The 16,153-nt window shown below is 39.5% G+C and overlaps 1 protein-coding gene across 1 annotated transcript in view; it reads right to left on the bottom strand.

Annotated features, from left to right (window-relative positions):
- RFX8 (regulatory factor X8) overlaps positions 1-15,856 on the bottom strand; it is a 56,658-nt gene extending 40,802 nt beyond the window's left edge. Inside the window, exon 1 of the mRNA XM_047069244.1 lies at positions 15,749-15,856. Coding sequence (XP_046925200.1) covers positions 15,749-15,820 — 72 coding nt within the window. The 5' untranslated portion in view covers positions 15,821-15,856. The remainder of the gene's footprint in view (positions 1-15,748) is intronic.
- Between the last annotated feature and the right edge of the window lie 297 nt (positions 15,857-16,153).

The raw sequence follows: 16,153 nt of genomic DNA, 5'->3' as shown, positions 1-16,153 counted from the left end.
GGGTGTTATACTAAGTGAAATAAGTCAGAGAAAGACAAGTATTATATGGTTTCACTTACATGTGGAATCTAAATTTGTTTTAAAGCCAGAGGTGCCTGGGTGGCTTGGTCGGTTGAGCAGCTGACTCTTGATTTCGGCTCAGGTCATGATCTCATGGTTCATGGGATCAAGTCCCACACTGGGCTCTGTGCTCACAGCGTGGAGCTGCTTGGGATTCTCTCTCCCTCTCTCTCAGCCCTTCTCCTGCTTGCATGTGTGCTCATGTACACTCTCTCTCTGCCTCAAAATAAATAAATATACATTTTTTAAAAAATTAAAGAAAAACACAAATAAACAACAACAACAAAAAAACAAACCCAGAAAGCATAAAACTAAGCTTATAGATAAAGAGAACAGACTGGTGGTTGCCGGGGGTGGGGCAGAGGGCTGGGGATGGATAATTGGTAATTTGTACCTTTTGACTCCAGTTATAAAATAAATAAGTCCTGGGGGTGTAATGTACAGCTTGGTGACTATATTAATAATACTGTATTGCATATTTGAAAGTTGCTAAGAGAGTAAGTCTTAAAAGTTCTCATCACAAGGAAAAAAATTATGTAACTGCATATGGATGTTAACTAGATTTACTGTGATAATCATTTTGCAACATATGCAAACATCAAATCATTATTATGTTGTATACTTGAAAAGAATGTGATGTTGTATGTCAATTATATGGGAGGGAAGGAAGGAAGGAAGGAAGGAAGGAAGGAAGGAAGGAAGGGAGAGAGAAAGAAAGAAAGAAAGAAAGAAAGAAAGGGAGAAAGAAAGAAAATCACCCATAATACCAAGAATTAGATAAGCCACAATTTGAATGAGAAAAGACAATAAACTGACACTGATATTAAAATGATTCAGATATTGGAATTATCTGACAAATATTTTCAAGCAGTCATTATAGAAATGCTCCAACCAGTAGTTATAAATTCTCTTAAAGCAAATGAAAAAATAGAAAGCCTCCAGAAAAAATAGAAGTTATAAAAAAGAACCAAATAGGAATGCTGAAAAATAAAATGACCAAAATAATAACCATAGACATAATACCATGAAAAAATCATAGATATGATAAAATAAATACATCAAAGTCAAGAGCAATATGCTTAAGAGTCACATTGAATGTTTACTATGTGCCAGGTGCTGTTTCAGGCATTTTCATTGTATTAATTCATTTAATCTTCATAAAATACAAATCAGAAACACTACATGATCCAGTAATTCCACTGCTGGATATTTACCCAAAGAAAGAAAAGATAATTTGAAAAGATACTTGCACTCCAATATTTATTGCAGCATTATTTACAACAGCCAAGATATGGAAGCAACCCAAGTGTCCATCAATTGATGAATAGATAAAGAAGATGTGATATATATACACAATGGAATATTACTCAGCTATTAAAAAGGATGAAATCATGTGATTTGCAACGACATGGATGGACCCAGAGGGTTATTATGTTAAAGTGAAATAAGTCAGATAGAGAAGGAAATGCTATATGATCTCAGTTACATATAAAATATGAAAAACAAAACCAATAGGGGGGCCTGGGTGGCTCAGTTGGTTAAGTGACCAACTTCAGCTCAGGTGATGGTCTCGTGGTTCATGAGTTCGAGCCCTGTGTCGGACTCTGTGCTGACAGCTCAGAGCCTGGAGCCTGTTTCGGATTCTGTGTCTCCCTCTGTCTCTGCTCCTCCCCCACTCACACTCTGTCTCTCTCTCTCAAAAACAAAGATTAAAAAAATTTTTTTAGAAAAACAAAACAAATGAATAAATAAACAAAAAGCAGAATTGGACCTATAAATACAGAGAACAAACTGATGATGCCAGAGAAAAGGGCATGGGGTATGGGCACAAGGAGTGAAGGGGAGAGGGAGATATAGGCTTCCACTTATAGAACAAATGAGTCACATGGATTAAAGGTACAACATGGGAAATATAGTCAATACTATTGCAATAACATTGGATGGTGACAGATGGTAGCTACACTTATGGTGAGCACAGCATAACACAGAGAAGTTGAATCACTATGTTATCCACCTGAAACTAATGTAACAGGTGTGTCAACTATACTAAAGTTTCTAAAAAATTAAAATAAAAAAATCACTTCCCAGCTTAAGACTCTCCAGTGTCTCTCTATCACACTCAGAATAACATCCCACGTCCTTGCCAAGACTTATAGGTTCCACTTCTGTGTTCAGATTCCTCTCTTCCCACTCTTCTGCTCATTCGCCAAACTCCACCTCCAGACTTTCTTTCTGTTCTTTGAATTCATTCCTGCCTCAGGCCCTTTGGGCTTGCTCTTTCCTCTGTCTGCAATACTTGTCCCTCAGATATTCACTTGGCTGACTCTTTTTTTCATATTTCTGCTCAAAAGGCATCTTCTCAAGGAGGCTTCCCATGACCCTGTTTTACTGTCTTCAGATAAATCTTGCTATTGTCCCTTCTTTATTGTCTTACATCTTCCCCACTAAGATAGACAAGAGGGAGACCTTGTTTATCTTGTTTACTTTTTCATCCCCAGTAACTAGAACAGGGCCTGACTTATTGTAGGAACTCAAATATTTGTTGAATGAACAAATAAGTGAATGATGAGTTCTATAGTTTTCATTATCTGAAAACCAGAGAAATGAAGTTTTTATTTTGAGACCTAACTTTGTCACACATGTCCTTATATAAAAGATACAATGAAATAGAAGACATTTTCACCCGTATATTTCATGGATTATTAACAGCAATATATCATTTATTATATTTCTGCATTCTAAAATATATATTTAGTATTTCTAAATATGTGGAATTGGTAAGGAGGTTACCTTAGATCTTAGTGCTTAAAAAATATCTCTTAATTGGCCAAGACTGTATAAAGTTTATCAATTATTAAATATTAATAAATATGTGTTGAGCATGAAAAGCACCCACTGCTGGGCCTATGTCATGGATAAACCAATGTTACCCTTGTTCTTACCTGTGTCCCTGACAGCCTTCCTTTTCCTTGCTGAGGATGAAGCCTACTTCTTTCCCCATAAAGACCAGTTCCAGACCCTCTCTCTGTGACATAGACCCAGAGACCTCAGGACACTAATGGCCTCTAAGTGCTGCTGAGCAACAGCCATGTCATGCTGCAGGGCTCTCCAAACTGCCTGCTGGGTGCCCTGGGGCAAAAAGACACAAACTCTAGACCTAGCCTTTGAGGAGCATACGGGTCAGCAAGCGGGAGAATACATTAGCACAAGGAAAGCTCTAACCCTAACTGAAATAAATCTCCTATCTATTCCCTTCCCTAACTTCTCTATTTTTTGTTGATGTAGTTTTTCCATCTTTGTGACTAATCGATGAATAAGACATTTAAGAGGAAGAGCTGGTTGGAAGAAGAATGTGATGACTTTATTTGAGGTTAAGTTTGAGGTTTTGATGGGACAGGCCGGGCTGAGTCATCTGTGCTCCCTTCTATTGACATGGACTCAACCAACTGAAGACACTGCCTTGGACAGATCTTTCTGATCCGCCTCCTGTTTGGTCCAGGTGCTCGTCTGAATGAGCTCCACAGCTTCAGAACCATCTCTGGGCTGACTCTCTTGTGCCCAAGCTAGTCAGGGATGGCTTTGGGGGTAACACTTTGTGCAGATTCTACCTACTGGTATCATAGATTGAAATAAGGAAGTCAAGAGGCAGCGATGATTTGGAGGGAGATTAAAAATTTAGATTTTTACGTACTAAGTATGAGGTGCCAGTGGGTCATCTACGTGGAGATGTCCAGTAGATAGTCCAAGAGGAATGGCTGGGAGGTGGGAGAGAAAGGTCCATCAAAAATGAATTAGGGGAGGAGTCATCTGTGAGGGCATGGTGATAGGTGACGGATAAAGAAGGATGAAATATCTTGGGGCCAAAGATTGGAAGAGCACCACTGGTTGGGTCTCAGGAAAATGCCTGCATATAAGGGGAGGAGAGATAAGGAGACTCAGAGGGATCGCTCTGGGGAAGAAATTGGATGAAAAGTTCTTGAGAGCTAAAGGAAGTTTTAAGAAGTGACCAATTCCATCAAATTTTACAGAGAAATTGAGAAGAACAAAGATGCACTCAATGAAAAATTGCTCTGGCAATTGAGATGATACTTATAATGAAAAGTATCCAAGAGAATGAACTGGAAATGCCTTTCTCTGGCCAGTGATGTTGCCAGTGACTGATTTATTGCCCACATCAAAGCCATGTTGACGTGATGTGTGTGTTTCCATCCTTAAGAAGGATTAATAGTGGAACAGCCAAAAAAAAAAAAAAAAAAAAAAAGGCAGATAGTGACCCATGACCAAAATACCTAAATGACAGATACTAACCTGTGATCCCTTTTTTCACCCAGAAGGTAGCAATACTGGGCATAGAAGAAAGAACTTCTCTTGATACAGATTCCATCATAATGATACCTGAAAAATAAAGGTTGTCTTAAAGATTATGTCAAACCACTGACATGCTTTACAGAAGCTACAGAATAGACTCGCTGATGAAGACCTGAAGCTCTTCTCGGAGTTTTATCATTTACTCCATCTATTAGCTCTGTTATGTAGACAGATTCATACTACTTCATACACATCAGCTTTGAAACAGGCTTGCAAATGTTCCACTCTTCTTCCCCAATTTAGGACACTCTGGTCTTAGAGAGATGTGACAGGGAGAGGCTCCTGCTGTCACTGCCATGAATGTTTTTAAAGTGAAGGGTAGCAATACCAATGTTCCCTGTACTGAGAACTGGACTCGAGCTCTCAGAAACCCAAGAGGGAGGAGGTTCCTTCTCTGCAGCCCAGGCACTTTGCTGAGCTGGGAAACTGTAGCTGCTTGTCTAGGCTCAAAACAGCAGGACAAAACTTTTTCAAATTAACTATTACCCAGTGTTTAGTTTGGCAAATGCTTCGGCTGTCTTCATTCCCTCATGGGTAGCAGGCCCCTTTCCTAATTTGGCTTCCGTCCCTTCTCACTGATTTCCTGATCTCACTGATTTCTCCTATTTTTCTTCATTTAAAAGAAACAACAAATAACAATAGTAATTGAGTGACAATTATAACCCGATGCACCTGATAACACTGGAATTTCCTTTTGCGTTAAAAATACATAGAACATAGGTACCTGGTCTCTCAAAAATAATTCAAATATGCTAATTAGATGAGGGCTTAGAAATTTTACTTCAAAGAGTAACTAAAACAGTTCTATTGCTCTCTGTGTGTAATTATTTAAATATTTCAACAGTTAGACATTTATGTCAAAACACTTAAAGTGTTCAAACAAGAAAACATATTGTAACTTGCATATTTTTAACAAAATCACTAAGAAAACAGAAATGAACACTTCATTCTAGTATCACCTAAATTATTCCAGGCACTAGGATTTCATTTGAAGTATGAGAATTCTCTGGTAAGAGTTGATATTTATAGTTCATTTAGTTTTGCATTTTTTGTCACCCATTTTTTGATTTTTCAAAATGTTTGTCTTTTAACATTTCAAATAAAACAAAAATGATAAACCTACCTGGCACTTCCTCTCGTGCCTAGCCTCCGGGTACCAAGATCAGGAAAAACCAAACGCACAAGCTAAAAGAATAAGCCAGATTTAAAGCTGGGATTTGAAAATATAGAAATAAAACTTACAGTTTCTTTTCTTACAATGTTTACATTGTATTTCCTCTTTTTATTATAAAGAAAATATATGCAAATGAAATTTGGAAAAATCAGACAAGTATCAAGACAAAAATATACCATTCAGAGGAAACCACCATTTAAACCCCAGTGTGGTTCCTTCTAGTCTTTTTTTCAAAGCTTCAATATGTGTATGTACTCTGTGGGTGTTCATGTGAAACAGTTAGCATGTGTGCAGTTTTGCTTTCTACTTTCTCCCCTCCCCTTTGTATCATAAACATTTCCCCTTGTCATTAGGAATTCTCTAAAAATAGGGTTATCAATAGCTGCATAATAGTCCATCATGTGAGTTGCCATGATTTTACTATTTTCCTCTTTTTCCAATGTGATAGTCATTTTCACTTTTTACTATACTATTCATTTGTTTACTTATTCTTTTTCGTTTTAAGGTTTTGGTAGCAAATGCTATTAAAATATTGAATAACACGGCTACTTCTGACTCAGCTTCTCATGTCTTAGTTATGTTTTTGATGTGTTTTATTAGCACTGATATATGTTTATAATCAATTACATTAAAAAATAGAAGTCTGTTCCATTTTCCTTATTAGAAGAGGTCCATGACATGCACGGTATCCAAGTGCATGTCTGTTGAAAGTGGAAATCCTGGAGCATGGTGGAATTAGAAAAATACAGAGCATGGAAGGCACAGTGTTTCGAGCAGTCAAGTAATGATTTCTGCTATTTTTCTACAATCCCCTCCATAATCATTCAGCCTCTTTTTTCTGTTTAGTTTCTTGTGACATCCCTCTTTATTTTTCTCTTAATTTCCAAGTAGTAGGATTTGACAGTGTCTAATGTTTCTCTGGTCTGGTTCCAGCCCTATCAGTTCCTACCAGAAGCCACCCAAGCCCGGGAAAGTGGGGGGAGGAGGAAAAATGAAGAAATAGGAAAGGCAAATCTTACACAACTGAGCATCAAGGTTGTGGGGCCAAACTGAGAGGTTCCTTCAGGGAAGGGGGACCAAAATGTGCAGATGAAGAGTAAATGATAGGAGATAAAAGAAAACATCAGCAAAGTCTAAAAATGCAGAATTAGGGGCCAGAAATTCCTACTTTCAACTACAGATTCTGAAAATCCCATCACCTCTTAAGAAACTCACTTAAAACCTTCCCTATATATTTAGTTGTAAAATAGTACTATTTTAGTTGTAAAATAGTAGGTTTTTACAACATTTTAGGTTCTTTAGTACCTAAAAGAATGGTGAGATTCAAGGCTCTGGGAAATAATCTGGTGTTTTGGAGGTAGAAACAGAAATAAATTGCCTAGTTGTCTGGCAGCATAAAAATCTCTACATTTTATTTAATTGAGTAATACCAACCCTAGACTATCCTCCGATTCCATTTTATGATCAGGTACACCGGTTAAAATGTAAAAATCAACTGAGATGATTATTTCCAAAAAATGTAATAACTAAAAAATGTATATTTAATATATAGACAGCTCACATAAATTAATAGGAAAACAACAATATCTCAATAGAAAGTGGTCTGGTGATAGCACGTACCCACAAGATACATATGGCCAAAATGCATGTAAAAGTGCTTATCTTCCCTAATCATCCAATAAGTGCAAGTTGAAACAGCTAAATACAGTTCTTAACCAACAAATTTCCTAGGTCAAAAATATGATTTGGGTACAAATATCAGGAACTACCATGAGCGTTGGGAATTGGTTACAATTGTCTAGAATCTCTCCTAGGGAAGTTACCAGGTACAGATGGAGACTAGAAAAGACAAACAGCATAAACAACCTAAACTTCCAATAAGGGAAATGGTTAAATGGATTCTGGAACATCCACAAAGTATTTTGTACCATTATACAATATTTATTTTAAAATATTTTAATGTGAAAATGTCTACGATATTCTGAGAGATAAATAGGCATGTAATCATAAAAGGTAATTATTTCTTGAATGCTTCCTATTTGCCAGCACTGCTCAATTCTTTTTACATGAGTTCTCTCATTAATTTCTTAAAAACATCTCATAAGGTAGGGACTATCATTAACAATATGAATTGCTTCATTTTACAGTTGATGATGTTGAGGCACAAAAAGATGAAATAACTTGCCCAGGGTTAGACCTAATTAGGTGCATTCCAGGCTTAGTGCTGTTAAAAAGCATACCATATTGCAAAATCAACAACACAAGAAACAAGTGTTGGTGAGGATATGGAGAAAAAGGATCCCTCTTGCACTGTTGGGAGGAATGCAAACTAGTGCAGCCGCTCTGGGAAACAGTATGGCGGTTCCTCAAAAAGTTAAAAATAAAATTGTCCTATGATCCAGTAATCACATTATCAACAATATTTACCCCAAAAATACAAAAACATGAATTCAAAGGGATACATGTATCCCTTTGTTTACTGCAGCATTATTTACAATAGGCAAACTATGGAAACAGCCCAAGTGTCCATGGATAGATGGACGGATACAGAGATGTCATACACACACACACACACACACACACACACACACACACACTGGAATATTATTCAGCCACAAAAAGAAAGAATGAAATCTTGCCATTTGCAACAACTTGGATAGAGCTAGAGAGGATAATGTTAAGCAAAATAAGCCAGAGAAAGATAAATACCATATGATCTTACTCATATGTGGAATTCAAGAAACAAAACAAAGAAGCAAAGGAAAAAAGAGAGAGGAAGGGAGAGAGAGAGACAAACCAGAAACAGACTCTTAACTATAGAAAACAAACTGATGGTTACAAGAGGGGAGGTGGGTGGGGGAGATGGGGGAAATAGGGGATCAGAATTAGAGAGTACACTTATCATGATGAAAAAAAGATTAAAAATTACACTGTATTGCATGCTGTCTACCCACCTATCCATCCACCTCTGTGCACACTCATCCATACCTCAATATTTCAATCCATCCATCCACATAGTATCTATACAACAGGATGAGGCATGAAGACAACAGACAACAGATAGCAAAGTGAATTTTGAGACACACATCTTATGGGACTTGCATCCTCAGGCATTTAGCTAAAATTGGGTTTTAAAACCCTAAAAAGTCCTCAACTCAAATCACTCATGAGGTAGAGAGAGGAGGAGGTGTAAGGGGATTTCTTATGGCAATACCCTCTTATCTGTGAAGGGTGTGTGGGACAGGATGTGGCTCAATCACCTCAGGCCTAGCAGAAGGGGATTCATGATTCACTTGAAGAGCTCTTGGTGAGGTCCCTGCAGTTAGCATCTGGCTATGGCATAGGACTCCTTATAGACTACAGATGGGCTGGCCAGTGGACTTGGTGGACAGGCAGAGGAGAGTGGCTATCACCCTGGTTTCAGCCGTCACACCCATAGTCTGTTCAGGCCAAGAATGGCTGAGTAGTTCCCATAGCGAGAAGTTGTCTGCAAAAGAGCTGACATGTGGGAGAGCCCAGATTCTGCCCAGCAAGAGGCCCCCAGGATGGACAGTCAGGCTTCCGAAAGAGTTGTTCACCAAGACAAGGGAGGCATACTAGAACATTCCCATGGTCTGCTCTGAAGAAGCCACCAAAGGGACAAGGAAGCCAGAGTCTGCCTGGCCCCCAAAGTGTGAAGCTGAGCAGAGGGAACTTTCTAGCCATTTTTTTCCTTCCCTGCTCCCAGAGGGGTCAAACCATCCCCAGCAAGTTTCAGGGAGGAGGGGTAGGGAGGGAAGGGGAAGCCCCCATGCCTAGTTCTCTGCAGGCAAGAAACTATCCTGAAGGAGGTGGGGAAAATTTCTACTTTAAACCCAGTTCAGTCTGGGTGTTATATAGAACTGGACATTCTAAGCATCAAACATATCATGTGGTAAATGAAGAGTGACAACAGTGCTCTGTACCACCCAAGGATTTCTAGAGAGGTCATCCTGCCCACTCACATGCTCATTCAGGAGTAAAGGAAGAACCACCCAATGAGCAGGTTCTAAGCACCATGGGAAACACAGACAAAGTCACTGTGTGATTAGTCCCTCAGCTCCTGCTGGTCACGTGTATGTGCATGTGTGCACAAACATGCAAATAAACTGTGCATGTGTGGCTACATCTGTGGACAGTGAGGTTATAGCACTGTTTATTTTCCTCTTTTTTATACAGTTTTCTCTAAATTTCACATTTTCTATAAAGGGACTATAAACTTTTATGATCAGAAAAACTCAGTAAATGTTGTTTTTAAAAGGGAAGTCAGTGTTATGGAAATTCCCTAACCCATGTGAGGTATCACTTGCACCAAGAATGAGCATTACCCATCATATGCCCAGGGTTGCCAAAAAGAGCAAGAAACATTCCGACATCTGTACAGGAACTTGATGTGGAGTCTGGAATCAACTACATTCCCGGGGGAGGAGGGAGGAAATGAGAATTGGGTATTTTGTTGTTTCTCTTGTAAACATGCTTTGGAATCATATCCTTTTCCCCTTCCTCTCCCTTGTCCATTAGTCAAATTCAGGAGCAAGGGTCCCTTCCCAACTCAGGCTCCATTGAGTGGCCCATTCTTCAGGCAAATCCCCAATGAGAACTGAAAGTTAGTACCTCAGGGTCTTGAAGAATGGATTCTAAGGCAAGTATTAAGATGAAAAAGGCTAACTAAATACCCATTACCACATACTGGGGTCTCTTTTTAACTTTTCCTTTGGAATTCTCTGCAGTGAGACTACCCCAGAGGGGAAACCACTTACAAGAAACGTTGAAAAAGATTTTGAAAAATAGGCTTTGATTTCTTAGAAAAGGCAGCAGAGATCTTACAGAACTCAAACACGTCACGCTCAAGTCATGCCACTTCCATCTGATTAAGCTGCTGGGCAGGTAGAGAAGGAAAACACTGCAGAGCCAGGGTACCCAGAACTGGCCCCCGCTTGAGGAAGGGTCCCCAGCTGCCAAGTGATGAAATGGCAAAATGTGGGCTGAATGATAAGTTAGCCGAGGGAATTCCTGGCTGGCTGGAAAAGCTTACTCAGGGACACGTAGCAAACATAATGTGTACTCAATATCTTACATGTGCTCATATCACTTTTATTTACTGAGCTGGCAATGAGAGATATACTTTTCAAATATGTGAGCTTCACCAGGTTGAGAACACTGGATGGCCTACAAGATTCAAGATACTGGTAAATACAACTGCAGATTGCAACTAAGAAGTTGAAATATAGGAATAAGGGAGTGGCTGCTCCTGGATTCAAATGGTTACCTGCATAATGACAATAATCTGAGAGTGACAATATTTTGTATCTATGTAGAGTATTTCACAGATTACAGAGAAGTTTTGGAAGGCCTAATTTTAATTCATGTGAAAAAATACTTAAGGGTTATTTTTGTTGCCCACAAACTTAAAATGAAACCAACAGAGTGACATGGAAAGATAAAAGCCAATAGGAGCCCTCCTTTCAGCTCCCCCCCCCCATAAAAGTAAGAGCCCTGTCTTCTGAGCACTCCTAAGGCACCGGGCTGTACCCTTGGGGCTATCTACCTTTCAAGAAGAACATCAATAAATTGAAGTCATAACGAAGCAAGTGGGCAGGAAGGTAAAAATTTGGGAGCCAGGAGAATTCAGTGTGGAGAAGAAAAGACTAGGAGATATAAAACATTGTCTCAGATATGTGAGCAGCTGCCACATTAGAAGATTCTCCTACGCATTTTATTATTATCAAAAGTGCAGGATTTCCACAAATGACTGTGAGTTTCAGGGATGAAGCTTTTTGGATAAAGGAGTGGATCTAAAAATGCCAATGTTTTGGAAATAACACTGGAATCCACAGAATTGCTTGTGGGAGGGTAACCTGGAACAGCCATTTTGGAAAATAGTTTGGCCCCATCCCCAGACATCACAGCCACACACCCCCTTACCCTGCAAGGTTCATTCCTGGACATAAACACCCAAGATAACATCTTCATGTGCACAGCAGGAAACATACACATGAATGTTCACAATAGCAAAAAAAAAAAAAAAATCTGGAAACAACCCAGATGCTCATCAGTAGGACAGTGGATGAGTAAACTGTGAAATATTACACAATGGCCAATGAATCTAGATAAACCTTAAGATAATATTAAGTGGACAGAGTCCCAAAAGATGACAAATAACATGATACCACTTTTTTAAAAAGTTAAGCCACAAAAATTAAAAATATGCTTTTTAGAATACATATATGAAATAGATTAGACAAAGAAAGTTAAATACCATATAATCTCACTTACATGTGAACATCAAAAAATAAAACAACAACAGGAAACAAATTCACAGATGCAGAAAACAGGTTGGTGGTTGAAAGAGGCAAGGGGCAAAGAGACAAGAAAATGGGTGAAGGTGGTCAAAAGGTTAGCAAATACATATAAATGCACTATAACTCTTTTTTAAAAAGCAAGGTGATGAGGAACAGGTTGATGGTTCCCACCAGTGGGGCAGGCAGGGAGATGGGACATGGGACCACTGGTAATGTGGTTCATTTGTGGTGGTGATTTCACAGATGTTTACCACGTTGTTAAAAAGGAACTAAATAATCAGATGGAATAAGGCCATGCATGGATTCATGATGACAGTGTGTCATGAACCAATTCAATTCTGTCCATCTGAGGGCCACCTAAAAGAAGAAGAAGGAATGAAAAAAAGGAAAGAATGAAGGGAGGAATGGAAGATTTTGAATTGGCATCACTGTCGCCCAGTGAGCAAGCTCCTTGTCACCCACATCATTTCAGCTCAAGCCAGGTGGCTGCCCAAACTGGTATGGTTGTGCAGGTTGTGAGCTGCACAAAGGTCCCTGATAGGGAGTTGAGTGGGTTTTCATCAGCCTGTGCTCTGCTTGCCAAGCAAGATCCTGGGGAAGGACTGTGTTTGCCCAGAGGAAAAGCACAGAAATGTACTGCCCCATCACCCAGCTCTAAGCCCTGTGGCTGTCTCTGTCCAGAGAGGGCATTTTGTTCTCATAAAAAGCTCCACCCAGAGGTACTTTCAAAGGGATCTTGCACTGGGTGTGGAATTGGACCAGGTGACCTCTAAGGTCCCTCTGAACTCAAGAATATTTTTCAGGGAATAACAAGTGGAAAGAGGTCTGACTCACAATTCAAGAGACTAGATTTGACACTGTAGGGGAGCAAAATTTGCCACCCCAAAATGGGTCTCTTTAGTATGTGGATTATTTTAGGCCGATTATTTTTAAGAAAGAGAAAACTCAGGAAGAATCTTTGACCTTTCCCCTAAATGCATAAAAGCATTTAGAGGATCTGCTGTCCTCTAAGGGAGGTATCACCTTAGATAACTACAGTATAATATTAACTAGGTGTGGAAGACAGGGAGGAATTTAACAAAATTTGTTTGTTAAAATTCTTCTATCATTTCTATATGGCCCAGCTAACATTTGTTTATCAAACATTTACTCTTTTTCATCTTCCTGTGAATTGCATTCTTTTCCTTTTGAGGTCCCACATTCACACCCCCTTCTCCTTAGCTCTGGGTGGCATATAAGCCTCAATTGCCATAGGGAATCCTTACACATACATAATCAAGTTTGATTTTCTCCTGTTAATCTGTCTCTTGTCAATTTAAATCTTAGACCAACCAAAAGAACCTGAAAGAGTAGAGGAAAATTTATTTGCCCAAACATAGCCCAAGCATTGCAACTAGCTGTGGGATCCTCAGCCTTAATCACTGCTGGTTTGTTTTCTTGACCTCTAACGCTGCTTGCCTCGGCCGATGGCTGTGACACAAGACAAAGCATTAAAGATGCCAACTGTTTCCTCCCCACCCACATGTCCTTCCTGCAGCCCTCTCTTGCCATACTGTTATGATGTCGGGCACTGGGGCAGGAGCTCAGGTCCAGCATCATGGGAAGCACCATCCGAGCAGCTAAAATGGGAAATCAGGAAGTCAGTGAAGGAAACCGGCTTCTGGGAAGGGGCATGGGGCAGGCCAGTAGAAAGGAGCGGAGTCCCAGTGGTTTAAGGTTATACCAGAGAGAAAGTAAGAAGATACCTGGTGACTTACAGTCTAGTTGTGGGCTGTCTGAGATGGGAACCCCATCAACCACACATGGCAACTCTGCACTTGAAATGTGGCTAGCCCAAATTGAGATGGCCTGTACGTGTAAAATACGCACCTGATTTTTGAGGCTTAGCATGAAGAATGAAAAAGTAACTCAACGATTTTATAATACAGATTCCATGTTGAAATAATATTTTAAATATTTTGGGTTAAATTTTAAAATAATAAAAATTAATTTCACCTTTTAAAATACTTTACGGGGCACTTGGGTGGCTCGGTCGGTTTAAGCATCCAACTTCGGCTCAGGCCATGATTTCTCATGGTTTGTACGTCAGATTCTGTGCTAATAGCTAGGAGCCTGGAGCCCAGAGCCTGCTTGAGATTCTGTGTCTCCCTCTCTGTCTCTACCCCTCCCCCACTCACATTCTGTCTGTCTGTCTCTCTCTCAAATATAAATAAACACTAAAAATTTTTTTAAAATAAAATAAATAAAATACTTTAAAAATGAGGATACTAGGGTGTCCTAAATTATATCTATGTCTCCCATTACATTTCTGTTGGGCAGCACTGGACTAGACTCTGTGAAACCCAAACTTTTTATTATAGGATTTAATGAGATATCCTTTTTCTTTAAAAAATTCTCCTTTTAACTTGTTTTGAGTTGGTGTCTGTCTATTCCTAAAAACCAGATGGAAAAGAGCCTTGGACATAAATACAACTTCATGATTGGAAGTTATTATTGTTAATTTAATAACAATTAAGTTCCATGATTCTATTAATTTTTTCCATCAACAAATCCTATTGGCTCTGTTTTCCAAATATATCCAGAATTTGACCCCTTCTCATTGCTACATCCCTGTCCACTCCCTGCCACCTGGGCTCTTTTCACCTCCCTGATTTGACCTCAAGGTCCTGAGAACCATCCTGGTCCTCTCTCCCTGTTCTCCTCCCTCCAGCTGTTGCAGCTTCTGTGCTGCTTAGGCTCCTTCTCCCCGCAGGGCCTTTGCCCAAGCTCTGCCTGTGCTGCTCTCTGTTCGTATATCCACATCCTCACTGCCTTATCTCTTTGAAGTCTGGACTCAAATATTACTTCTTTTAAAAATTTTTTAAAGTTATTTACTTGTTTTGAGAGAGGGAATGAGTGGGGAAGGGGCAGAGATAGAAGGCCACAGAGGATCTGAAGCCGGCTCTGTGCTGACAGCAGCGAGCCCGATGTGGGGCTCAAACTCATGAACTGCTAGATCATGACCTGAGCCAAAGTTGGACGCTTAGCCCACTGAGCCACCCAGATGCCCCTCAAATATTACTCCTGAGGGAAGCCTTCCCCGTTTGTCTTCCCTAAAATTACAACTCTTACACACACACACACACACACACACACACACACACACACACATACACACATACTCATCTCCTTTGGCTCTATTAGTCCCCTTAGCATTTATATTATCTAATATACTATGCATTTTATATTATTTGTCTCCCCTAAGTGTAATAAATTGACTAAATTGACTAAGGGCAGGAATTTTTCTTTGTCTTGCTCATTATTGTATTCCCAGCATCTAAAACAGTGTCTGGCACATAGCAGCTTCTCAATAATATTTGTTGTACGTGGAGGGTCTCAGAGAGACTATCCTTGTGCTAATAAATCTTTGCTCTATATTATATGGTCTACACAAAGCTCCTGACAGAGCCCTTAACCTCCAGAAAGGATATTTAAAAGTGGCTCTTGGAGTTTGTGTGGTGCTAGATGTTGGCATTTCTGTGCAGGGAATAATGGCCCAACAAACCTGGCTGAGTATTTGGAGCATTTAGAGCTGCCATTGTTGTTCTTTCTTAGGCATCACCCCACTCCTTACCTTTCCTGGCTTCTCACTATTAAGTGTGGACAAGGGACAGAATGGCTTTTCAAAGAAGATAAAGAAGTATATTAACTATCTGGTTGGCTTCCTAGAGTGAAGCCAATTATTCCCACTGAGAACCCAAATAAACTATGGTATTTCCTCACCAATTCACTTGCACACATTTTTTTTTTACTCAGTGAATACTCTTTTTTCATCTTTACAACCTACCTTCCCAAATGTGGCTGGATTGACTTGGGTCTGAGGATTGTGACCACAGGTCTCCACATAAATCTCATACATCAGGCAACGAGGTACACTGTACCCTTCACAAATACAGAAATTGTCAACCAACCTGTGGGGAGAGGAAGACAAGGCAGAGGAAATTGGTTTTTCTAAAGTAGGACATTTTGATAAGGATCAATAGTCAAACACAAGTGTGGGATCCAAGGAAATGAAACCTGTTTAATTCATTGAATGCAAAGGCTCAGCAATCAGCATCAATAACATACCTTTTTGTTCTCAGCCCAGAGTTAAATATATTGATTGTGGGCCTTTATTTTTTTATTAGGTCTTTAATTTTAATTCTAGTATTGTTAACATACAGTGTTATATTAGCTTCAGGTGTACAATATG

Source organism: Lynx rufus, unplaced genomic scaffold (assembly GCF_022079265.1).
Source record: "Lynx rufus isolate CCGP_SWC_20201006 ecotype Redwood Valley unplaced genomic scaffold, mLynRuf1.p SCAF_8, whole genome shotgun sequence".
In the NCBI taxonomy this organism is placed as follows: Eukaryota; Metazoa; Chordata; class Mammalia; order Carnivora; family Felidae; genus Lynx; species Lynx rufus.
The sequence above is the reverse complement of the archived record's forward strand: the minus strand, read 5'-3'. Positions and strand labels throughout refer to the sequence as shown.